Source organism: Halichoeres trimaculatus, unplaced genomic scaffold, assembly GCF_033239565.1.
Source record: "Halichoeres trimaculatus isolate MK-OKI-2021-1 unplaced genomic scaffold, fHalTri1.1 fHalTri1_scaffold_1, whole genome shotgun sequence".
NCBI classification, from domain to species: Eukaryota; Metazoa; Chordata; class Actinopteri; order Labriformes; family Labridae; genus Halichoeres; species Halichoeres trimaculatus.
In genome coordinates this window covers 36168941-36196074 of record NW_027437179.1, presented here as the reverse complement: position 1 = coordinate 36196074, position 27134 = coordinate 36168941, and the positions used below count along the sequence as shown (strand labels likewise).

Genomic DNA, 27134 nt, shown 5'->3' with positions numbered 1-27134 from the left:
TGACCTGGAATCAATACAGTCAAACCCAGCTGAGGCAAATAAATCAGGCTGGCTCGTTTAACCCGTGAGAGTCTCGCTGCTCGGCTCATAACAAGAAAGGCATGTTTGATGACAAATAATTTATTCTGAATTTTTCTTTCCAGTGCTGCTGTCTGTACTGTTTCATACCCATGAGGCACTTTTCAGGCTCTGAATCCTCCTGAGAACATCAGAGGGCTAGCGTTTATACATCCTCCCCTCAGCGTCCATCACTTTCTTTGTACAAAAAAAGAAATTTGACAGCTTTGTGTACATTGGAAATTTCCAGCATACTTTCTCTCTGGGTATCTCTGAATCTTAAACAAAGGAGAAATGTTTTGGCATATCTTTAACGTCTGCAGCTGCTTCCCTGTATCCCTATGGCATCCGTCTCTGCGGCCTGTCATATAAAAACCAGGCTGTTTTATTCTTCAACCATCAGGAGTCTGTGATGAAAGATACCAAGAGGCTTCTTAGGAAGGAAATAAGTTTCATACTGTCAAAAATATGGCTATGGCTTAAAAGATGTGCAGTAAATTCACAGGCCAGTTTGGAACCACAAATAAAAAAGTAGTCACATGAAAACGGCACAGAACTCCCAACACTTTGATTATTTACATGCACATTTATTTCTGCCAGAATCCATTTATCCAAAAAGCAGCCCAATCCGAGCAGTTCCCCCATGACTATTATTGACTTAACGTCACATCCACTGAAAGTAAAGTTTAGCATCCTGCAGGAGCTCACATTTCCCTTTGACTTCACTGAAACTAAACGCGGCTCAAGTTGACCTACAGGACAATCACATGACGCCGTCCTTGTGACGCCATGAAAGATGGTTAGCTGCTCTGAGGTCTGCTGTAAAAAGTTAAGGGACTGAACCGGTCTTAAGTTACTCCTGCTTCGCTGAAATGAATCATGTTGCAGTTTTCCAGGTTTAAACGACAGAATTTGCTGCATAAAGGAGAAAAACTGCAGTGAGGATCTATTAAATACCCTTTCACCTCATATATAAACTAAATCAGACTCTAAGTCAAACTTTTTATTGCATCTTGAAGCCATTAAGTTGGCATAACAATTATTTCCAATCTCAATCAATGTTTTCAAAGTGAGTGGATGCTAACTCAGCTTTGCAGACTATTATATTATATTCAATCAAGAAATTAACTATAAATCCTACTCATATTTTTGTGACTAGACGGCTCTCTTAAATATGAAAAGTAGTGCAAAAAGTATGACTAAGTTTATCATAACCCTTCAAAGTAAAATCCATTTTTAAAATAATTATTAGCATGAAAAATCAAGCTCTTTTAATCACCTGAGTGCTTGTTAAAATGTTGTTTTATAGATTTAATTTACTTAAATTTATTAAATTATGAATCTAAAAGGTTGTCTTTAATTTATCCTGCTTTGCTGGTTTTACACAAAGCAAAAGTACTATGAGCTGGATTTATATATTATTATATTTTCCACTTTAAATGTATTAGCATTTATTTCTGATTCTTTTACTCGTGAGAGGAGGAGTTTCCTTCAAATAAATAAATTCTCAATTCTCATAAATTAAGAGAAAATCAAAAATCATCATCAGATGTAAACATTATCAGAAAAAACGTGTTTGAAAAGTATTTGTTTACTTTTTTTCTATGGTGGTAATCTTAAAGTTTGCACTTTTTACACTTATTTTATCTTAATAAGTAAAGCCATAAGCTTTTCTAGAGAACCTGCTTGACACTTGAAGAAGGCAACCGTTAGAAATCTAAATTACGAGAGGTAAAACGTGGTATTAAAAAAATGTCTGACTCACTTTAATTGTCCTCCGTGCTCGTCACCTGTTACAGCGCCAAAACTCCCTTTGAGGCCCACAGCAGTGTTAGCCCACGTGTTAACGTCTCTCCAAGAAAAGAAACACCAGTATTTCCATTTCCAGGGGTGTGAGAGTGAGAATTAGTCGCCCCATCTTTTATAAATGCTGCAAAGAGTCCCAAAACACTTAATTATCGCAAGGTAAGGCAGTGTGGACTGTCCTCCTGTGGATGATTGACAGCCGGGTGAGTTGAAGTGTCTCTGGAGGGGGTGACAGGTCCTCGAAAGAAGCGGGTACGTTGATAAATAAAATATTATCCAACTAATTTATCCAAAATTATTATTATTAAGGATGTATTATTTTCATTATAATTCATCTGCTTTGGTAAATATTTTCCTAAAACGAGAGCTGTGTTTCTCTTTCACGCAGGGCTCCCCTCTGTCTGTGCGTCTTTTGGTTTCGCCCAAACTTGGTTCAGATTTGAGTTGGTTTTCTCTGCTATCTGGGATCGCTCTATTGGAGGTGAAGGACCGCCTGTCCCCACTCTGTATATGCTGTCAATGGCTTTCGGGACGTATTTTATTTGAATGTCTGGGCGTTATAAGTGACCAATAATGGATATTCTATGGATATTATGGACCATACCGGCCGTAATAGCTGTTGAAGGTAAGCGAATGTTTCCATCTCTTTGCTCGAAGCCGCATCATTTGGAGTTTAAGACAAAGCGCGTCAGTGTTCTCACCTCTTTTATTTTCTGTTTTTACTCCTCAAAAGGAGATTGGTTGTGTGTAAAATCCCTGAACAGCACACACGGTTAGACAACGGGACTAAAAAATTAAAAAAAAACACACGCACCTTCAGCATCTTCCGCAGGTACACGGCTGCTTCTTAGCGTCATCCACGTCACTTACGGAATAAAACAGCGCGTTTTGATAACACGCTCACCGTTACGCGAGATTGGGAGCGTAAAACCCCGGTGTGGCAGGTCATAATCATGCGTGTCCGTGGAGGTGTGTCACCGGTACCAGCTCAGTTGATGGTGTAAGCGTTAAAGAAATGAATCCCTCTCAAAATTATGAATCATTCTGCAAAAACATTTGATTTTTTAAATTAGTTTAACACACAGAAGCATATTCTGCTGATTGTACGTACGTTTGGTTAAACAGGGACGTCAGCCGGCAGCGTGGCACACAGCACAAAGCACAGGTTGAGTGGTGGAAATAATCTCTCCTATTACTGATTCATGTAGAGAGCCAAAGTAACTGTTTTACCTTTAGCTGCAGTGATTTAACACACCTACTCATCCTCTTTAATATTTGTAAATTAATCCAGAAATTTCTTTTAGTTTAAGTGTCCCCACCCTATACTCAAATTTATAATCCACTGCAGTTTGGACTTTTTCACCATGTTGACAGGACAGTTGAAATTCGCCACATTGACCCAACGGAAAGTATAATCCCAGTCGTACACTTATTCAGCCTATTTTGAGGATGTTGTCAGAAAACAAACATGTCCTCTTCCTCTGGTCAGTTTAACTAAACCTCATAATTACAGGTGGAGCAGAGGAAGTATGTAGAAACTCAAGCAAATGCAACCACAGGATAAAACACCAACAAACTGAAAAAGTGGAAAAAGCTTAGGGTGCTTGTCTGCTGTAAAATTTGCACACATTTAAGGACAAGCGTCCCAGCTCTGGAAAGCAGGGCTGACACACACTCTCACAAACACCATGTGTATGTATTCGGACGTTTGCAGTGTGTTCTGGTTCAAAGTCATCCAAAAAGCAATACCGAAGGCGTACACTACATTACACAGCCGTCTTACATCTTGTGTTGACATTTTTTAAAATTAATTTGAGGTTTGAACATCTTTACACATTATTCCAGGTTAACTCTAGCGATTCGTATTGCAACCGTTTTGCTAAAAAATCACGTTGAGTGTACATTTCATCAACCATTAATTCTATAATTAATTTCAAATATTTATTAAAATGTATTCTGTAATTTTTTGATGTGCCGTGAATAATTTTCCAAGCATGTAACACTTGTTAATCGTATAAATAATATCGTCACACATGCTGTTTTTTAGTAAATAAACTGAAAATAAATATTTATAAATCATAGTTGAAAAAAAGACACTATAAAAAATATTTGATCGCGTTGTGAAGTCATCCTGTGTGTATATGCATAATTTCATATCAGAATTGTGTACTTTTGACTTGCTGCGGCTTGATTTCTGCTATAACCGTTGATTATATTTTATTTTATCCATGCTGTTTCAACAAAACACTAGCGACATACCCACACCACCTCTACAGTTCGCTTCTCTCTTTCTGAAATACCTACGTGGCCTTTGTTCGCATTTGTCCACTTGCACTGCTCGATTTAAGAGTGAGAGCTTTAAGCATGCAGGGCACCATTCCTCATAGAGAGTGTTTTGAAGTTCACGTCCTCCTCGATTAGGAAGGTGAGGTTGCACTTTGGGTTTCGCTTCGTGTACAGTATGCATTAAAAACAGTGTACTACACCTTTAGGGCCTTTCGGATTTCCTCTCCATGATGCTAGTCCTGTCGCCAACCCCCTCCATTTCTCCCTGTGAATCACCCTAGTGGAACATCCAATGAAGTTGCGAGTATGGCTTACGTATGAGAAATAAAGGGTTGAAAAAGAGGTCACTGCAGCTCTAATCCGATGGTAAAAAAAATATCCCAGCATGCATCAGAAAAGAAGCCTCCAGTGGATCGTTTTGACACGTTTAGTGCTGGGACACCACATTTCCTCCATTGTTGTTTTAGTTTAATAGAGAGTGACGTCCTAGCGTAGCTGTGTTTTCTTTATACTCACGAACAGGACCGCTGAAATGTGTATTTAATTATTCTGTGCCATCGCATTGCATTAGGCGATAGTCGCTGGATTATTTCAGGAGAAAAATAAAAACTAGTGGCCTATATATACTTTACCCCTGTTGTAGAAACATATGAAAAGCTACAGATAATCAATGAATCAAGCGGGGAGCACACTTGAGAGGATTAGAGGATTAAAACTTGGTCCAAAGTTAAGAAAATCCAAGTGTTGTCACACACATCCATTTTGCCAACACGCTAATAGGAGCTTGAAATGCTAATGTTGTTTTTTGAAATACCACATGATCAGCGAACATTAATCAGTGCCATTCAACCATTTTTCAAAGGCAGTATTTACTGTGTGGAATGTGAAACAAGTCTAAATTGTTGATTAGCGTAAATGTAAGCCGCCGTTGATGCCCCGTCTTATTGGTTTAGTTAACAGGGACAGACAGACCCTTATTCGGAAATTAATGGAGGTAGTACTGCCAAGGAAATTAGCTTAGCTATGTCAAACATGTCTATGAAAACACATTGTGGATTTATCCCTTCATTAGTCCACCCATTCATTGTCATCAGCGCATAGTTGACAGCCAAAGAACTCGCTCATCTAATTCTGTTGAGTGGAAATTTTCCAATTCATCCCCGGCCATAAAATTGAAGTAGCCTGTATTGTTCGAGGGAGATGAAATTTACTAGACGGATCATTTGGCTTTTCTGATTTCCCCCTCCCTCCCTCCCACTCTTCTGTTGTGGTGTTACAGTTTGTGCTCTGCAAACACGGCAAACGTTTCTCGGCATCGCTCTGACTTAATAACAACCTCCTCCAGACTTGTGTACAAGTTTTTGTTGGGGTTAGCGGGACGATAAATCACTTTGATGCAACGTTTTTTTCCTCTTTTAGGAAGCATAATGGGTCTGAAACCACAGCAGAGGATGGTGAAGTGGGGTAGAATGAGATCACAGCATGGAGTCTTTAAAAAATGTCTAACAGATTTGATTGCATTTCAGTATGCGCTGCATTCCTTCAGCACTGGAGCCCCTTTAGTTCAAAGTTGGCAAACACTGGCCATGGGTATGTTTTTAATTTCCCATTTTTTCTACACTAAATTCTGATTTAATTTAGCAAATCGGTGTATTTTGCATAACCCTTTCAGTACTCACACAGTATGAGGAAGTCTGACATTCAGGACACATTGTTAATGTTGTGAAAAACCTGCCAAGTTAGTTAAAGTAGCTTTCATATGTAAATCCACTCACTATTTTTGACCGGAATTGTTTTGTAAGGAATGGACATTTTGAGTGTAACATGGAAGCATTATGTTTTGTGGAGGAGCAACAAAAGACAGACGGAGGTGGGCTCTGAAATGGGATTAGATAAAGGTAAAACGAGCGACCGTATACAATCCAGTGTTTTCTCAGTCCACCCAATGAGCAGATGCAGGGAGCGGGCCTGCACGCCAACCGCCACAGTAGGCTTTCACAAAGAATCTGTCTCTATTCAAGCCTTAATCCATGCTGCCGAGGGCCCGGGCATTGTCACTTTGCATGCAAAATTTCAATTAGTGCTGGTACCAGTTGTTTCACTTGAAGGGGGGTGTCACATTTCAGAGATATCTATGGCTACCTTTAGGGACAGATTAGGGCAGAAATATCACCGCTCTGCTTAAGAAAACTTTGAATTACATGAGGTTACTGTCATTGAGCTGCTGGAATATGAGACCTGACTGAGGTTAACCCACTTGAGGATAGATCCTGGTACAAGGATTATAATCTCATCTTTATGCAGAAATAAAATAAGTTGCGTGGTTCCCTTGAATCTCAAAAATTAGCTTTTAAAGTTTAATGTTTCCACTGGTTAAGTGGTTATGCTACGATCTGCTGTATTCTACTGGTTTCCTCTAAATTGGGACTTGAGTGATGTACTGTTCTTAGATACAGATTGGCATTTGCAGTTGCTAGCCACGATAGATGGTAATATATAGGTAGTATTCAGTGATTGGTCAACTACCAAAAAAGACGTCATTTTGCCGCCGTTGTCTCTGCTTCTTGATCTCGCAGAACTATATCCATATTTCCAGCGATGGTCACTGGTGTTTTCTCTTCGTCTTTTACTTGTACCACAGTCACCATTCTGTTACTCCTGTTTTGTAATGCAGTTAGCAAACAGCTTTTGGCACTACAGCAACTATCTGGTGGAAATACAATATTAAAACCAGGGAATGCTTAAAAACGGAAAATTGATTTTTTTAAATGAGAGATTATTCATAAAAAAAAATTTGACTTTGAGTTTTTTAATAGATATTTAAACTTAAAAATCATGACCCATTCCTAATGTTATTATCTTCAAAGTAAAACAAAGTTATAGTCCCTCGTTACCTCTCGCCAAGGAGGCTATGTTTTTGGGAGAACTAACCAACAGATCTTCATGAAATTGTCAGGAAATGTTCAAAATGGGATAATGAAGAAGTGATTAAATTTTGGAGGTGAATCAGATCACTGTCTGGATCCAGGATCTTTTTAGAGGATTATTTATCATTGTGAGATAGGGTCGTTTTTGCTATATGTGTATCTAACTCCATGATAAATGGCTGGACTGCTTTGCAAAACAATACAAGACAGGGTCACCGTGATTTCTGACAGATGTTAAAGTGTGATCCAGATCCTGGCAATATTCTGGCTACTAAGATCCAGAATATGAAATATGTACTGGGTCATCATCATTTTCAACACTGTCAGATAACAAATGATCGTACAAACCTGCAACTAACACCAAATTGAAGTAGACAGTCCACTGAAAGGGAGTATAACATTAAAGTAGGACTAAAGTGTTGTGTGACAATCACAATATGCTTGGCGGAGGTATGCGCTCTCTGAGTACTTTTCTAGTTGCTGTATATCAGCAGTCCCCAACCCCCGGCTGTGGAATGGTACCGCTCAGTGGGTCAACTGGTACCAGGCTGCACATAAAAAATACTTAACTAACATGTTTTTGATTTGATTTATTATCCGATTCTGAATGCTGTTGTATTTGAAAAATGACTGGATTCTCTCTGTCATACCTATTCTATGACTTATTCTTGATGCCATATCCTCAAGTTAGCAAAGTGGAAGAAAAACAAACATCTTTGAAAAGTTTCTTTATGCAGGGTAAAAGGGCCAGTGAGGAGACAAAAGAAGAGCCTATCTGTGAAAATATTGTCTGACATTAAACTGGTCTGTGGTGCAAAAAAAAAAAAATCTATATTTTCATATATATATATATATATATATATATATATATATATATATATATATATATATATATATATATATATATATATATATATATATATATATAAAACAGTGCTGTTGTTTACTTGACAACTAGAGCATTTCACTTGATAAAAAAGATTATATACCACACTTTTTTTTTCTTTTGGCAAACTCGTAGCCAAACTCATAAATATTCAAACATTTTACCATTACCCAAACAGCCAGTCTTGAAATATTTTAATCAGCAATAGATAAATAAATACATAGTTAATCCAGGGAAAATTTAGGGATGGACCAGTACAACTAATTATGTCCCGATACCTGGGCTTTGGTTTTGCCTGGTATTCATCCTGATCTCATCGGACACCAGTGTTATTTTTACAGTCTCTATTTCCTTAACATGAGGATGGGACAGAGAATTATATATACATGTGTTAACTTCAGGCTTTTCTAACTGGAGGTGGATTGGTGAGTCCTATGAAAGTCTTTTATTTATTTATTTATTTATTTATTTATTTTAACATGAACCTCAGTGCTTATATCATCTGATTTAGAAATGTCAGCGCTAACAGATAGGTGTTATTTGCCATTTGCTGGGCTGCGGTTTTAAAGGCCAATCTTTTTTTTTTTTTTGTAAAATCACAACAATTATATGGCTGGATGACTCAAAATTGGTTGATCTGCACATAAAATCTCTCACTGGTAATTTGACAATACCCTTATTATTAGAGAAGGTCAGCTCTTGTTGAAACAGTTTCGGGGGAGTATTTTTAAACTGTTTCATCCCTTTTCTCTTACTTGTTTTGTAAGAAACTAGATTTTAATATGTACGCTTGAGTGCACGAACGTTATAATTGGAATAGTTTCACTGAATCAGACTTCCACACAAAGCAGATAAAACACGATCATTTCACTTGATCAGTATCTCAAATATTAAAAGACCTCTAATTTTCTGCACATTAAATAACTTTCAGCCCTCGTCCGTGGTAATAGCTTGTAAAAAAAAACAACAGGTGTTTAACCTTCTGTCCCATTGCTGCTGTGTGATCTGTCCTGCAGAGACGAGCCGGTCAGATATATCTGCAGTTTGATGCTATCAGAAAATGAAAATATTTTCAGAGTCAACAGGTGTTCTCAGTCGTCTGATAGCAGCGTTATGCTGTCGGCGCCAAAATGAATCTGAAAACAGTGGGTTAATGTCAGAGAAAACAGAGCGAGCTGCAGACTCACTGACTGCTTTTATTGCCTCATTTTATTCTCTCGCAGCGAGTAATCTGGCATTTAAAAATCTATTTCTGAAAAGTATTCAAAGTATTAATATATCCATTAACATTTGTTTGTAAGATAAAGGGTCCCATCTTTGCATCGCTGAACATTTTCAAATTAAATCAGTTATTGAAACAAAAACTGGGTGCAAGTGCAGTCACCTGTGAAATTACCTCAACACAAAGCTTTGTTTCTTGTACTGTGGATATTATTTAGATAGTTAAAGAGTTAGGACACATGAAGGTTGTAATTTACAGGCTCAGATATTGTTTTGGGTGTAGAAGAATGAGAAAGGAGTCAGACTGGATATCTTCATCTGTAATCTCATGAAATCTTAAACGCTCACAGATTAAGATCTGAATCCTCCCACTTTCTCTTAATATGAGGGTTGCTCGTATCAGACGAAAGCCTCTCTGGGTTAAACGCTGGCTGCATTTATCCGCTAGCTTTTGAAGATTTTAAGTATCGAGGAGGGAGAATTTACTTTTCCATTTAATTGGCAGTCTTGTTCAAATGTAAACACAGACTTTTTTGATGCTTTTCTTCTTTGTGCAAGCCTTTTCTTTTAAAAATCTTGATCGTTTTCCAGATGCTTTGCAGATTTAGCAACCAAAACTATGAGCATTTTGCAGACCTTTTGTTTTAAAGCTCTGTCATGCACGGTCCAACCCCCGTCTGGGAGAAACACATCGATTTTTTATTCTTCCCTTGTCCTCCCACCATATTTCTGATATAACTCTGGGGATTCTGTGTTGAAAGATGTTGAAGTGTATTATTAAGCAGGGATCAGGTGAATTAGAGGTCTTGAGATGTGTTTTCTTGCAGTGCTTTGAGGATAGGTGTGCCGTTTGATTGTAGGCCTGTAATCGTTTCAGTCTGGCGTTGGAGAAACAGTGTGGTCCCGAAAGTGAAAGAGTATGACTAAACCTTTTATAACAGTGTTCCAGTGAATAATATTTAACTCCTGTTTAACTCAACATAAAGACGGGATTTAATCAAAGTCCTAATAGACATTTTCTTTTTCAGATGATTACAGAAAGCAATCATTATGTTAGTGTTGTACTCCAATCACGTGTGCCGGCAGATGTTGGGAATTAATTCTGCATCCTAATCGAGTTTCTGACCATTGGGCTTTTTTCACCCCTGTGGAATAAAGTTTGCATTTGCTGTTTTCCTGCTGACTCGCAGAGTGTCGTGGGGATAAATAGACCCCGATGAAAGCAACCAGCGTTACCTCCACATAACCTCTCTGATATTTCACACAGGAATCTAGATCAAGGATGTTCTGGTATCCTGCTATCTTAATTAGCTCATGTTAATTGGTAACGTGCAGTCTCTGGGTAAGTCATATTTATCAGGAGGAGCCGGATTCATCCAAAGCTGCTGGGAATAGAAATCAGTGGGGGGACACAGAAATGTATTTCCAGACATTATTCATAACAGGAAACGTGTGAGAACTCACAATCAGAAAGGACCCAGGCCTCATTTATAGTCTGAAGCCTCTGTGCAGGGTTTGACAGAACATCTCACCCATCACATGGCGTCAGAGTGTTTTATTCCTTCTTCTTACAATATGTGTCCTTTATCTATCCAGTAAGGGTTTGATATAGACATGTGCATGGGGAAAACAAATATTTAGAGGCAAATACATTGAACATTAAAAACAAATGGATATTATAGTTAGGGATGGGTACCTTTCACATTTAAAATGATACAATATCAATGCTCGGTACCTGGCAGTGGGTATGGGTACTCAGCAGTACCAATTTTTAGTACTTTTGTGTGTGTTTACGTGGTAATAAATATTAATGTATTTAATAGTTAAATATTTTTTTTTTTCAATTTAACACCTTGATTTCTCTACTATATAAATTTGCAATGCTGTGTTCATATCCAGCATATAAAATTGCCTACTATTCCACTCCCTCACTATCACAAGTAGGGATGGGTACCGAATTAGGTACTTTCATAGGTACTGACCGAATCCTGTCAAAAGTTCCGGGTTCCGATTCATGTAAAATCAAAAGGTACCATGTTTAGGTACCTAAATGCATCCTTGTGACTGTGAGAGGAAGAGTAGGCGATTTTCCATGCTGGGCATGAACACAGCATTACAAGGTTATATATTGATGAATAGATATGTTAAATGGAAAATTTTTTATGTTCTTTTATTAAAAAAAAAGACATTTTTTGCCACATGAACACCAGAAAGTACCAAAAACTGTTACCATTGAGTACTGGTTCCAATTTCCAGGTACCGGGCATTGGTGCCGTATCGCTTCAAATGTGAAACATACCTATCACTAGTCACAAGGATGCATTTAGGTACCCAAACATGGTACCATTTGATTTTACATGTACAACAGATGGAATTCAGTATACAGTTTGCTTTGAACATAACATTTAAACCTGACTTCTTCAAAATGACTAAAGTAAGAAGTATCCTCTTGGTTTGAAAGCTATCAGTCTAGCATTAGCAATAGCAGATAATTCAGCTTTTGATCAGTTTAGGCAGTGAAAGAGTTAAAGCAGGTGTAGCAGTTGTCCACCTGACTCTACATCAACACACAGTGAGGCTGTTTCTTGTCAGTTTTTTTCTTTTTTTTTGAAGCAAAGAAAATAATCCAAAAGTCTAATTTTTGACATGATTAGCTTCTGCTAGCATTTTTCTTAAAGTGAGTTGTTTTGTATTTTTTCATCTTTGTAAGACAGGACAGCTTAACAAACATGATTTATGGGGGAGTAAACTGCCAGGGAAGATGTGCAGCAAAGGGTTGAGGTCAGGAGTCAAACCTACGACCTCTGCTGCAACAAGGACTACTACATTTCTTTAACATGAGGCACGAGCCAACAGCCCTCCTTCTTTAGCCCTTCTCACCCTGAGTGATGCTTTCATGATGTCAAATCCAAGTAAAGTATGATTAAATTTGTGCATTGTGCAAATTTGCAACCTACGTTACCCTGATCAAAATGTAAAACACGGCCACCATAAAGCAAAGCTGTGATCTATGACACAAAGAGAATGTGTCTTTGCAAAGAAGATGGCTTTTCATTATACTTTCATTGTACCAGGATGATGAATTCTGACACCAGACATGTTCACTTTGACAGTATTTCTTCATCAATCATTCTGACTGAGGGTATTGGTTCAAGTGTTTACATGATGTGATTTAATCAGGTCTGGTGTTTACACCCACAAAGGAGATGTTATTCTGCCTCGCAGCCATTTTTTCTGTCCTACATAGACCTTTTTCCTATCAGCTACCAATGCTGAAGATGAATATAGTGTGTTTTCAGTAGCTTTTGTTATTTTGCTGCTTTTATTAAAGCAACAGTGTGATGCCAACCAAGCCTTACACCTCCTGACCAGAGGGAGTTTTACATGCAGATTTTGTATGCACATCAAGATGTTTCGCATGCCCAAGACAATCAGGAACACGGTTTACATGCAATCACCAAAAGAAAAGTCTTGAAGTCAGACTCCTTATGAGTGTCTTAAAGAAGTTTGAAGCTTGCTGGAAAAGCCAGCATCAGCTGATGAGCGTGACCAATATTCTTGCCACATCCTTCATCTGCACGTTGAGTCATCCGCACTGACAATATGGCGCTTATATTAATCAACCGAGGCAGAGAGAGGGGAGGAGGGACCCTGAGAGAGGTCAGACCTCGTTTCAGAGACCCCCGTCCACACACACCCCAGGTACTGTGACACTGCCTTTATGAGTGCGCCCGCACAACACAAACCCGCCGGATTAGTGTCTGGCTCTCAATGTCCCCGGGAGCAGAGCCCATCGGCCGAGACAAAGCCGGCTGATTGCGTTGTCATCTGCATCACAAAGGGAAGCCTTTTCTACCTGAAGCTCTGCCTGCACGCCGCGCCGCACATCACATCTATCAGCCAGTCTGCATCCACGTGACATCTGCCTTTTTTTTTTTTGTCCCCCCTTCTTCTATTCTTCTAACCGTCTGTCCACCACGGCCCATATCAGCAGCAGGCCCCCTCCTCTCCCCCCCTTCCTCAGTGGCTCTTCAGTCTGCACCAGCACCGACTGTTTTTTGTGATTTAGCCGGTAGTTATGTGCTCAGCACTGTGTGCATCATCATCATCTTTGACTCTCCTCTCCTCCCCCTCTGCTTCTGGCTCCAGATCTGGCTGAGGGTCTCTGTATCTGAGCTCAACCAACATGCAGCCACATCAGACAAAAGCATGTCTCCCTGCTGTCAGACCCTAACATGTCTATCTGTCGGTCTCACTCGGACAGGGAGAGTCCCCGGCTGAGGTGCTGCCGCTGAGCAGACATGTTTTATCAGATTAGTGCACAGGGCAGGCCGGCTCTGCTCCTCTATGACTGATGATCTCTGTTGTGTTGTCGCACTGGGCATGTCCAGCAGCCATAACAGAGACACATCAGGCTTCTCTATTCGCGGATTATCTTATAATGCTTCAGTACGTGAGTTAACCAGAAGCCATATGTCGATTTTTAACCTGCAGCATGAAACATTTCACCTGTGCAAACAGTGTTTTTACTAAGACGTGATTCCTCAGTTTTTATAAGTGCACCATATTCTTGTTGTTGGAATAACTGAAGCTTAAAGCCATATTGTTTAATTAACCATAGCAGATGATATATGAAGCTAAAGCTCTATGCATTCATGACTGGGGATGCAACGACAAATCAATAAAATCGATAAAAAATGATTAGTAAAAGTGTTGACACTGTTATTCCATATGCATATGTCATTACTGGTTTAGTTTCTCTTCAGTTTATTTCTCTTCTTCCTTTTTGTTAGATTATTTAGCTGTTGGCAACTAGCTGAAGGTGCATTACCGCCACCTACTTAACTGGAGTGTCGATTACCTGGGCTGTGGGGCCGTATGCGTCACATGTAAACAGATCAGCATGGTGGAGGAGAAGCTAAGCCCGCAGTTGAGGGAAACATGTACACACACGACTAATGGCAGAGCCGGAGAAGCCATTTGTCCAAAAAACTCCAGAGTTTGGGAGTATTTGACGCTGAGTAAAAGCACACAACGTGTTAATTGACAAAAAATGACCACACATGGCACGGCAGTATGACTGCAGTGATCCAGCACTTAAAACGCAAACATATTTGGCTCATCAATGACGAGCCAGGAAGCTCAACAGCGAGGTGAAGAGCTACAAAATCCCACATACACTCCTTTTATATGTTGTGAAATGCATGGTATGTCTTTAAGGTCTCATTTTGTCTTTTTATTATATTGTTACCCCATTTGAAAACTGCAAGGAGTTCATTAAACTTATGTTAGCATTAGCGTTAGCTGCTACAGATAGTGGCAGATCAGAGGGGGTGAACTGCTTGACCTGCAGGTGAAAAGTTTGAGGACACATTTTTATTTATTTGCCTTTTTGGCCCACTAAGTTCTTAATCTGATGACATGACAATATATTTTCTATTTTTCCAATACTGTTGATTCTTTAAGTGACAATACATTCATGTTGTTTGTTATACTTTATAAATGTAGCATCTGGTCAGCTTAAACTATATCCATATAAGTTATTTCTTTGTATATATCTTTAAGCAAACAACAGTTATCAACTAAAATTGTGCATTCTCATCCTTTTTTTCCCCGATTGATCGATTAATCATAAATATAATCGTCAGAGTAGTCGATTACTAAAATAATTGTTAGTTGCAGCCCTAGAGATGATGTCTTTACATGAATGGCTTTATCATGATGTGAAAATGTAACAATGAGAGAAATGGATAGATAGATAGATAGATAGATAGATAGATAGATAGATAGATAGATAGATAGATAGATAGATAGATAGATAGATAAAATACTTTATTAAACCCCGAAGGGAAATTCATGACACAAATGGTGCAGAAAAGGAAAAAAATGGTGCAAGATTAGAAATTTTGGGGTCTAAAAATGTTGTTTGCAGGTTGAATTAGTCTGAATATTAAAAAACCTGATCCTGATTAAATCCAGATCCTGATCCTGACATAAAAAAAAGTCTTGAATGGAGAACATTTTCCTTGAGAAGCAGCAAAGTTTGCTGATTTTTATGCAGTGCGCACACACTGCAGACCACTTATCATCTGATATCAAGAAACAACCGGACTGCCAAGGTTTGATTTCTTTTAGCACAAAGGTGTTTGAACACACTGAGTGATAAGAAATCATTAAAATAAATCTAGTAATATAGCTCTCTTGGAATAAAGTTTAAACACCCTGCTCTGGAGTCTCTGATCATGCACAAAAAAGGGGGGAAAGGATGTTATTGTGGGGTGTGTGTGGTTATTAATTTACTGGGTGTAATCCTTTGCAGTACCTCATCACTATCATCATTATCTTTTAATTTCCCCACTTCCTCTCATATTTTCTAACTGGGGAATGCATCACTCTTCATCCCGTGAAACTGAACCTTTCATATCAGGCGTCACAAAGATACTGATCCATCTGAGGCTAAAGGGTTCATATTTTAATCTCCCATTTAGGATGCTTAATGAATAGATTCAGTAGATTAAAACAGGGCGTGACATTTAAAAAGCAGAGGGAGAGAATGACTTTTTGTGTCCCAAAGTGTGATAGTTGTCTTTTTTTTCCCGCGAGTAATTGCATTAGCTCAGAGAATAGGGAATTAACACAAGGCAATTAACTGATTTGGCCTTTGGCTGTGACTTGTCTGCTTTTTTAGAGAGCTGGGGCTCATCCTGTTTTCTCGAAGATTAATTTAGAAATTCAGTCTGATGCATAACCTTGTAACCCACACAACTGGAAGCCGAGGAACTTGATACCTCTCATTAAAATAAGTGTATGGCTTTACCAGGGACAGGGTTGAAAGCAGAAAATAAGCATTCTGACCATTATTTATTCAATAAAGCTGCAGAGGAACACAGCGATGAAGGAGGTGAGGCGTCTCAAAGGCATGGGTCATCACAGTGGTAAAGTAAACGCAACCCTCAGAGCTGAAATCGCCCTGTAGTCCAATTACAGAGGACGGCTACGCCATAACGGCTAATTGTCAACAGCAAGGGGGCAATTTTCAATTCAGCTATAGGAGCGAGATCCAGCAGGAAGACGCTACAATTATCTTCTTTGTCGGAGAGAGTGGTGTGTGTTAATGGGATTCTAGCCATGTGTGTCTAACAGTTTCTTTACACAACACTTGACCCTTTATGATTACACTCTTACCTGCTCAGTGAAATGAGAAAGAGGCATGTTAGCTGGTAAACACAGCTGAGAAGGCCACTTAAAGAATAGATAAAAGGTTAAATTTAAAGATCTTGAGGCTTTATCGTTTCCTCTGTTATTCTAACATTTTACTTTAAACGACTTCTGAGTTCGCTCCAGTTTCTTTGGCAAGTGCAATGTTTTCCCAATCATCTGGCATAAGATGTCAAAATAAAAGCCAAGTTCTCCTCGAGCTGTCAGTGGTGTAATATTTATCTAAGACAGCTCTTTTCTTTAGTAAGAAGTTAATTTAATGCCTCTGTTAAACAGTGATGCATGGTTTATTTGTCAGAGAAATAGATTTTGTTTGGTTTCTCCAGATGAAGCACAGCATGGTGTTCGTATTAAAACAGATGTTTGTAGCATGACCTACAGAAGAATTCTCACCTTGACAACAAATCTACTGCTGCTGACTGTAGCACTTGGAGTATAGTGTTAAGAAGAGCTGCTGAATAAGGGCTGAAAACTCACACTTGCCAAGTTAACATACTGACAAATGTGCCTCAAAAAACTGTCCATAAATTCAACCCGGAATCAAAGGAAATATTTTTTTGTGACACTAAACAATAGGAATAAAGTGGGAAAAAATATGAAAATATAAAAAACAATTGAATGAATTATAAAAAAAAACCCATTATTTATGTCATTTGTAATACTATATAAATGTAGCATCTGGTCAGCTTAAACTATGTTCATATATATTGTTTATTTGTGTATATCTTTAAGAAAACAATTGACATCATCTAAAGTAACAACGCATGTGTGGTTTTGCGAATTTTACTATTACACATTCTTATCCTTTTTTTTTCTCTGATTCATCGATTTATCAAAAATATAATCCTCAGAGTAATCGATTACTGAAATAATCGTTAGTTTACTGTCCATAAATTCAGTCCGAAATCAAAGATGGAAATACTTTTTTATGACACTAGACAAGAAGAATAAAGTGGAAAAAAATATGAAAATGTTAGAAAAAATAATGTTAGAAAAAAATTTAACATTTGCATAAACTTGCAAAAATCCATTAAATATAGAGTAGAGTTACAACAGCCAAGTTTTCTCAAATTTGTCAAACACTAAATTTGAATTAATAGTAGCCCAGCCCTGTAGCATTGAGTTAAAGCGCACCTTAAAGCTCCTCTGTGAATTATTTTGACTTGTTATAAAACTAAATCAAATTAATAATTGAGCTGTTTTATGACCAAACAAAGCAAACAGTACTATTTGAATAAAGATTAACTTCTTCTATTTAATTATACGGGATGCCTGAAACTGATGCAGCAGGGTAGGTAACAGAAAAAGAAATAAACAGCCTTTTTTTTCCGCACCTTAAAAATATGTGATGGTTGATACACGTGGTGTTAAATTCATACTGTAACTTACATGCATCTAAATTTAAGTAAGCAATAGGATGACATGTACTGTTCTGTCCACAGGGGGCGCCAAAATAGCACAGTTGTATTTGTTGAAGCAGATTTAAATGAAAGAAAAATTTCAGTCTGAGAGCTCATTTCTTTATCGCCACATACTGTATGGGAGTTTAGTACTGTCCAGAAGATATCAAGATCATGAGTTTGCCCAATCAGAGGCAAAGCGCGCCTCTTTACTTCTTCCAAATTTGAGAGATCGGTTGAACAAAGGATTTCCAACGTTGTTTCTGACAAAACTCGGTATCATACATGTATTTATGTATTTTAAAGTCTATGCTACTTCCGCGTACACAAGATATAAATCTGCAATGTACTATTTAGTCCACAGGAGGCGCCAGAAACAGCACAAACTCAAATAAGAGTTTCTCACAGCAGCTTTTAATAAAGTGACACTTCACCAGGTCTTGCTCTTCTTTCTGCAGCAGTTATATAAAAGCAATCTGTTTGTCGTGTGCAAACTAGAGTTAGTTCAGGGAGATGAAACAATAAGAGGAATGCGTCTTTTTCTATGTTAAATGTGCGATAGATTTTTAGATGATGGTGAATATTACATTGTTTTTATGTTATTTCAAACAGAAGTGTAATTTAAATTGATGAAAAGCCGCCTCAGTCTTTGCATTGTTATTTCTTCTCTGACCTCATCTCTCTGTCACAATCACTCCACCTCAGCTTTACCGCTCCACAATCAATACCCTCGACTCAGCAAAGATTACCCCCTCATGATTGTGTTTATGCTGCCCTCTCAATTGACACTCTTTGTAGTGCTTTTATATGCAGCAAAGCCGGTGATAAACGCGCTGTTTGGGCAGAGAAAGCTTACCTGAATTTACATAATCACTTGTCTGAAAGTGGATTGAGTGTGGGGAGCAATCAGCAACATCTGCCACACTCACACTTGTAAGAGCTCTTCATAATGCTATAAAATCTTGTCCCCCTCTTGTTCCTGCTAACAATTCATTGTTATTTTATTCTAATTTGAAACCTCTTTAAGATCTCCAGAAGGAAACGCTATCCCTAAACACGCACCCAGAAAGAAAAATGTCCTCAGTGGTCCATAAAACAATGTCTGGAATCACAATACAGCCATGAGGTAAGGCGGCGTACCAAACAGGAGCCAGGTATATGAGGAGCTGGTGAAATGATGACTGTTTTCCATGCCTTCCCCTGACAGGGCCTTTTGGGGGGAGAAATCACAAAGGATCATTTGGGAGGGCAGCTGGAAAATCCATAGAGGATCTCAGGAGACCTGCTGTGCCTGTGAAATCAATGCAGAGGTCCAGCTGAGACCATTAAATGAAATGAATGTTATATGATAGGGTTAAACATGCTGAATATTATTATTCATGCAGTCCAAATAGGTTTTTCATCTGCAGATAATACAAGCAGGCATGCACGTCAATAAAGGCACAGCAGAGTGTCTAGTGTTTGGAGCAAATACGACACGCACAAGCAATCCATCATGTTTTAAACCTGTTAGTCTGGAGGTATCGAGCGGCAGAGACAGCAGAATAAAAAAGTTACAGATGGAGAAGTTTGGCTTTATTTGGACTGAGTTGTTTTAGTCTTTATGCAACAGTAAAAGGAATGAAGTATCAAACAAAACACAGAAAGAAATGTCTTTGTTTGATGCAGCCTTGCTAGCTTTTATCTGACAACCAGCTTTATATTCATTCTTTACAAGAAAGAAAAATTCCCACCTAAATTTCTTGTAACCTCAAGTCACCATTTTTCTCAATCCAAAATCTAAAAGACTTTTCATTTGTTGTCAGAAATAGGAGCAAAAAAAGCCCAACTGTATCATTTAAAGGCTGAAACCAGCAATTCTTTGCCAATTTTGCCAGATCCGTGACTAATTCAAGATATCCAAGAGCAAACGTATTGATTTATCGATTACTTCCACCTACAGATGCAGTTCAATAAACCATTAAACAGTTGCTTTTGAATGAGCGATTGTGACACAGATATATGGTTGATTTGGGATTTTCAAAACGCAAATTATAGCTTAATGTCAAATGTTGAAACTAATTGTGGATAGATAGATAGAAAGCAGCTGTACACATCTGTTTCATGAGACAGTTGGGCTGGAGTGGGGTAACAACACCAATGTTTTTAAAAAATCAACAGCTGCCTGATGAAGGTTTGGTATCCAAAACATTGTTCATCTATTTGTTCTGAAAAAGGCAGAATTATGAGTTCAAAATTTCCAAAATGGATGTTTTAGTTTACTTTTAAAAAGAAGTTTGTTTAGTAAACACCTCAAAACCCAGGATTCCAGAAGCCTCCTCCACTGTTGCGACAGTCTGCACAAGTGTCAGAAAATTGTTCAACTTGCAAGAAAATTCAACAAGCAACTTTTTATGGTACTGGGACTTCATCAGACAGCTTTACCTAGAACCAAAACTTATTGTTTATTATTTTTTCATGCTGTTGGACAGTTTTTGCAAACATTAATTATGGGCAAAGATGATAACTGTTGGGCTATCCAAAGGAGACTGATGGTTGCTCTGTTTGTCTTTGTTAGAGAAGTCACATGAAAGTTACGCAAAAGGGGCATGACATTTGCTCAATTTGTGACATCACAGATTGGTTTCCCAATATTAACATCCTGACACTTATTTTCGCCTTTTGTCCAGATTTTTCTGGTCAGATGATCTGAATTTCATGGCCATATTTCATGGTGTTTTACATGAAGTTGAAGAACCAGAAGAACACTGCTCATAAAGACGACTTGGTATCATGGCAGCAGTAGAGGAGGCTTCTTAAGTCCTGGGTCCTGATGTGCTCCAGATCAAGGCTGACCATAGACATTATAACCCCCTTTTTAATTGAAAACCAACACCCATTCCATAAATTGTCCAATGATCAAATAGTCCATGTATGTATATTTGATTATAGCTAGCAATGACTATCCCTAATTTATTTTGCAATTTTTCCTGTATTTATTTATTACATTTATAACATAAAATACCAGATAAAGCAGTAATGAAAAAATGGATTTCCTCAAATCAAAGTTAAAAGTTTTACCTTATAAACTCCCATTATTCCAATTGAAAAAAAAAGAACATCCAATTTTTAATCATCAGACAGGTAAGCAGCACATTTTATTAGTTTAACAAAGCTCCAGTGGCATATGTAATGCTGTCTAGCACTGACTGGAATGATAAGATGAAATGCTCAATAATCTGCCACTGATTTCAACAGCTTTCTGTAATTTGTGGGGATAAAAAAGATGTGCCTCATTTTCACTTTCCTGTTTACGGGACTAAAAATCTTGTTCTGTTTTACTCCATCGTGGGTCTACACAGCACGATGATGAAAACTGCAAACTATTACATGAGCAAAAACACAACAGTGGTACAAAGTATACACCAAACACATGTCAATCCCTGGTTGCTGTTCTTCAGCGCTTCTTATGGTAACACAGGGGAACAAACACATTTGTGGCATGGGTGGCCCCAGCTGGGAGGGAACCCCAAACCCGGGTACAGTTACCCGCATGCTGAGCTCCCTGCTGTGCCGCCCCAGCGTGATTACACCTCCTCTGAGAAACTTCCAATCTGCTTTCCTTTAGAGCTGGTTTGACACTTTGTAGTGGTTGGGCAGGCACACTGCGTGCATGTAGCGCCCGTACCGGCTGATGGGGCTGCTGTCAGGAGGCCTGCCTGCTGGAGTGATTGAAAAAGCATGTCGGGGATTAGCCGTCTGTCCTCGTCTGTGTGGCGCTCTGGCAGGGAGGCGGGGTGTGTATCCGGAGAGGGGGGGACTCTGCTGGTGGAATAGGTAGAGCTGGACCTCGGTTCTCACACACAAAGCCTCTCACACCAGCACACATGCTCATAAACAGACCGGACCACATGACCAACACATGCTAGCAGACACACATGCCCCTTACTCGGTGGCTCACCCTGTTTCAGCTGCCAGCTATCAGGAGAACATGAAAGATAAATGCTTGCTCCACATGTCCCCTGGGCACTTTGGATTCAACAAAAAGGGGAAGCCATTGTTGTTTGACAGAGCTCCTTTTTGCCTCACTGAGCAAAAAGAAGCAGCTCTGGGTCATTTCATTGTGCTACTCCTTTTCTTCCCACTTTAAGCGGCAGAAAAACAGCATTTTATGCAAAAATCAATCTCCTTTGATCTTAGCGCCTACAGTTATACATCCTTTCTCACCAAACAGAAATTGAGACCCATAATAATGCTCAGCGGTTTCAGTTTTACAGACAGATTTCAGGCTCTAAGCTCTTTTTTACAGACACTAACATGCCTATTTGCTGCACTCCTTTTCTCTCTCTGTGATTCAACTACACATGAATGTACGAAGCCGTATGTCGACACTACTTCAATCTGCAGCACCTGCAGTGCAGAGCTGTCAGGCTTTTTTTGGATTTCTGGCATTAACATGGAAAACCAGAGGGCTGAAGCTGGATTAGTCGCGAGGAGGTGTGAACACAAGGTCAGGGCAAAGATGGCCTTTCAGCTCATATTTTGGAGTCGTTCTTTTAACCCTGAATGTCTTATCACTCTTCTTACACCTTCAAAGTCAAATGTGCCTTCACTGAAGAGGACGACTGATCTCTCTTTTGCTTTTTGTAGCTCCATTTTTCTCTCTTTGTGGTTTGATTTCCTTGAAAAAATCCACATGTCAGATTCCTGTTTGTGTTACAGCCGGAGGCAGGTGTTATAAGGAGCCTTAACTTCTCCCTCGGTTGAGTAAAGATTATGAAAACTGTCAGCTTCATAAGCAGCTTCTCACTGGAATAAGGTTGAAGGTTGAAATTGCTGTTAAATGTAATTCCTGTAAGCTGTATGCTCAAAACGTTACAGAGTGTCATTGGGGCTTGTGTACGACAACCCAGGTTGGATTTGTTTGGACTGTTAGAGATTAAAACTGTAAGCCGTCGGAGAAAAAACATTTTACAGTTATTGCTTTTTTTTAGGCTTTATAAGCTGATTTTCAGAACTTTCTGGACGCTCAAACTGCAGATGAGGTGACGATGCATGTCGTGGCACATTTGTGAAATTGCAAATGTCAATGATTTATGCAACATAGATGCTAAAGTAGTATTTACTGAAGTGATGAAATTAAATGGGATTTTCAATGAGCCAGGTGCAACCTGAGCTCAGTAAACACGTTTCAAAAGGCTTTGAAGAGCCTCTACAACCTCTGAAAATGGCGGTTTTTCACATCTCACTGCACTCCAAACACAGTACAGCTGGATGAGACGAGGTGTTACAGACTTTAAATGACCATACAACAAAAACAAGTGAGCTATCAGGATAGTTTTGTACTCATTAACACTGACTGTCTGATGTAAAAGTTTTTTGACCAAGAAAAGTCTCAGGTGGAAACGAGAAGTGTGTTATAGACAAATTAAACTGTCAGATATTGTTTTAGTTAAGTGACTAAATTAGTTGGACTGGCATGGGAAAACAATAACCTTTATGCTTCAAGAATAATGTATGAACAGTTACTTTGTTAGCATGGCAATGCCTTTCCATTGGTTTTTATTGTTGTAATGCTTTTTATGTTTGATTGCCATGATGTGCTCCATAGCTGTTCAACAGGAAGTACTTCAGTATTTAGGATTGGATTTCTTTGGTTTACACTGAGTGCGAAGAATTAGTATCAAGTTACCTCAAATTTATTTTGTAGGAGATTGTCTTACCCATCCAGTAGCTTGTTGTGCTAATCCCGTTATTTTGAATTTTTGTAGTTTAAGTTTTAAAATCAGTGGCTGCATTTTTCAGCCGCTCTTTTAGTGTTGCTTTGAAGAGCTTCCATTCTTAGGATGCCCATGTTTAGTCACGTCAATGATGTGTATAATGTACTTGCAATGCTTGTAATATATTGCATTAAACCGAAGCTATGACTACTGCCATTAAGCTACAGAACTCTACTACCTGGATGTAAACAAGCACAGACGACATCTGCCGCGGATGGTATCTTGAGTGCTAACTGTCAGTATTTTGATCCAGAAAGTGGAGTTTGGTGTGTTTACAGGTAGGCATATTACTGATTAGTTAGTGTAGGGATGCAGTGATCTAATTTTTTAAGTCCTGATACCAATGCTGATACAATCTGATACAAGTGTTAATTTTACATTTTGTGTTCCTTAATATGAGAATGGGACTGAGAATCAAGTTTCAGGCTTTTCTAACTTTTCAAACCTTGATGTAACAGTTATGTATTTAATGTGGGTGTAGTTTTATCTTCATGGTATCATCAATGTGTAAATGTATTGAGTATTACAGTAGATCGGATGCAACATTTATGGGCATATCCCTTTAAGACCCAATGAGCCATGCAGGTCTCATCCATCCTAGATGTCCAAAAGCACGTTGTAAAAAGTAAAAAAATGAACACAAAATTTCTATTCCCTTCAACAAATCACAGCTCATTTCATTGGTCACATGTCTTGAAAATGACGACACTGTCTGAAATGAGCAACACCTCACAATTCTCTGCCTTCATTTTAGCTCTGCTGAGCAGAAATGCACAGACCTACAGGTGTTGATAGCATAATGCCCACACATTGTGTTATGTAAACACTGAAGAGCACAGAACTGAGCTGAATAGATCTGTCATTGGACTGGCCCTTTGTCACTGATGTCTGATCTAACATAATGGGTCTGTGTCAGATCTATACCTGGTAACAAGATCATATTGGTGCATCCCTAAACTAGAGTGGGATGTAACTAGTGCGGCTGAAGGCTGGTGGTGCTAGGTCTGCTAGCGGTAGCCACGCTGCAAACAGGTTGACATTATTTACCTGCAACTCTGATCTCATGTCAAGCAAATCATGTGAAATTTTGATGTCATTCTTATCTTCAGCCTTGTGAGAGTTTAAATGTTTGTGTGATTTTGTATGAAATGAGTGGCTTTTGAGCGTTTTATCTCTAGATGGTTGGTGGCAGGACTGTGGGATGTCAAAACTCCTCTGCAAAACCACACCCATCCCAAAAACTTAAAGTAATTCATAAATTACTTTTAATTGTGGATAAATTCTCAATTTTATTCCCTTGGGTTTGAATACTTTGTAGGTTTTAAATTTTTACTGTGTTGAGGCATTTTGCTGCTCTTTCATAGAAAAGTTGAAATGAACTGTGCTGGCCAGTACATTCTTTGAAAAGAGTCTTTAATGCCTTTTCAATCTCAAGAAGTTATTCTCCTGGTTAATACAAGTTAAATAAATAAAAAGGACAAGTTTTGTCTTCGTCACGCTGTCATAAAGTTGTTTCTATAAAGAAGTTGAGTAAAAGAAACACTGCTTTTGTTGCTGAGTTTGTTGTACGCTGTTTGGAGCTCCCAGACTTTGAGGATAGCTTAACAGATGTTCCTCTGTCATCTGGATTTGCTTTTATTCTATCTGTAGAGAGATCTCTATCCTGTCACTCACTATTGTCTGTTCGTGAAATTGAAGTCTGTTTGGGCCATTTTTTTATTAAAAAGGACGCCTTTTGCTTATTGGAGTAAATATGAAACATACTGTTCTGCGGATACTTTCATCCAAAGTGCCTTCAGTATCATGACGGAACAAAAACTGAATGTTTCACTTCTCCAGTTCTTCTTCTTTAAAAAATGTTCGTTTAACCACGAGGGGAATGGGGTCAAATATTTCACAGCTCTTTAATCCTTTAGCCGACAAAACAAGTGTGCTGAACTCTTACTCATTGTCATTAACGTCTCTCACGTCTCCAAACATATTTGTCTCCATCTTTACCTCCTTTGTGCGGCTCCAGACCTGCTCCATAAACAGCATCACCTGCTCTCCTGTCTGGGACGATCCGCCACCTGTCATCCCCGGGCTAATGGGAACATTAAAAACCTGAAAGCCTGAATAGAAACGCAACACTTGGTACAAACACATTACCTGTCACTCTGTCTCTGAATTAGGACTTCACTGGAGCCAAATGATTTAGAGCTTTCTGCCGGCCTGTCAGGAGAGACATGATTGTGCCTGCAGCCATAAAGAAACATATGTGCTGGTTCTTTTTTTTCCCTTTGTCAAGGCGTCAGGCAGGCAGGACCAGATGTGTGTGCTGAATGGTGAATGGTGTTCGAGTTTTTTTTTTTTCTCACTTGATCATGTGTTAGACACCGTGTACAGCTGCACAGAGGAAGTCCGTTTCACAGGGATAGGGAGGAGGAGGAGGTGAGAACCAGCAGGTCTAATTGAAGCGGTTAATGGGCTGTCTGAAGCCATCACTCCAGCAGACGGAGCACGTGGAAAAGCTCTTCATCACCAGATTAAACCTGATACAACAGCTCCTATTCACCGAGTCAGGATGTAAACACAGCTCGAGTCACGATGCTGTGCTTGATTATTTGGAGGCTATTTATGTTGTGTTTTTCTCATCCTTTTGTTACACTAATCGAACTTTGTTTCCACGCAAGAACGGCAAATTTAACCACCCATTTCAGCTGGAAATGTGTGTTTTCCTTCTGAAGAATTAATTGAATTAGCCTCCAGTCAAGTTCTGTTTATACTTTCTTTAATCTGAGAGTTTTTTTATGTTTTCTTGTCATGAAACTCCACAAAGAAGAAAAACTACATTGCAAAGTGATTAGATCTCCCACGCTGGAACATTTTCTCATGTGTTTTCACTAAAAAGTGCTAAATACATGCAAGAATAACTCATGTATATGATTTTTTTTGCTGTTTTCCCAGCCTCTGTCAGCCTTGGCCTTGTCTTAACCACATCTCTCCCTCCAGAGTCCAAACCCCATTCCTCTGTGCCTGCATGGCTCCGGTCCCGACCTTCCTCCCAGGCTCTATCTCTGTTCCTCCCTCTGCAGCCACAACCCAGATCGCTGCTACAACCAGAAACATGCTTCATGCTCCGCACACACACTCTAACTGTTTTTTTCTCTTTGGAGTCTGTGTCAGTGGCTGTTGAGCAGCTCCTGCTGGAGCAGCAGGGGTCCATGTCTTGCTCAAGGGCATCCCAACGGAAACAGCAGACAAAGCACTCCTTGTGCATTCAACCCAACCGGTTTCTCCGGTGCTGTGGCTACCTCTGACTTGTTGGAGTGTAGGAGTGAAGGTAGCAGAGGCTGGGGAGATGTAGAAACGTATAGGTGGGTGGAGGAGGGGGTGATCCCACATCATTGACACACTGAATTGCTCTTCTGGGATTCACTCTGGAGTAGGTGCAAGGTTGTGTCAGACGCAGAGTGTGCTGGGCTTTAGTGAACAGACATCCATTATTTTGAACCTTTGCAGCTGCATCACATATATCTCTGCAGCGCTGTCATGGAGGCACGTTCGGGGGATTGAGTGTGTGCAAATCACGTCT

General features: G+C 39.1%; 1 protein-coding gene across 4 annotated transcripts in view; it reads left to right on the top strand.

The window, feature by feature from the left end:
• Positions 1-2338: 2338 nt before the first annotated feature.
• The window catches only part of ephb2b (eph receptor B2b), a 238679-nt gene continuing 213883 nt past the window's right edge, over positions 2339-27134 (top strand). For all 4 annotated transcript variants that reach the window (XM_074669379.1, XM_074669361.1, XM_074669370.1 and 1 more), the window contains exon 1: positions 2339-2488. In XM_074669379.1, coding sequence (XP_074525480.1) covers positions 2437-2488 — 52 coding nt within the window. In that variant the 5' untranslated portion in view covers positions 2339-2436. The remainder of the gene's footprint in view (positions 2489-27134) is intronic.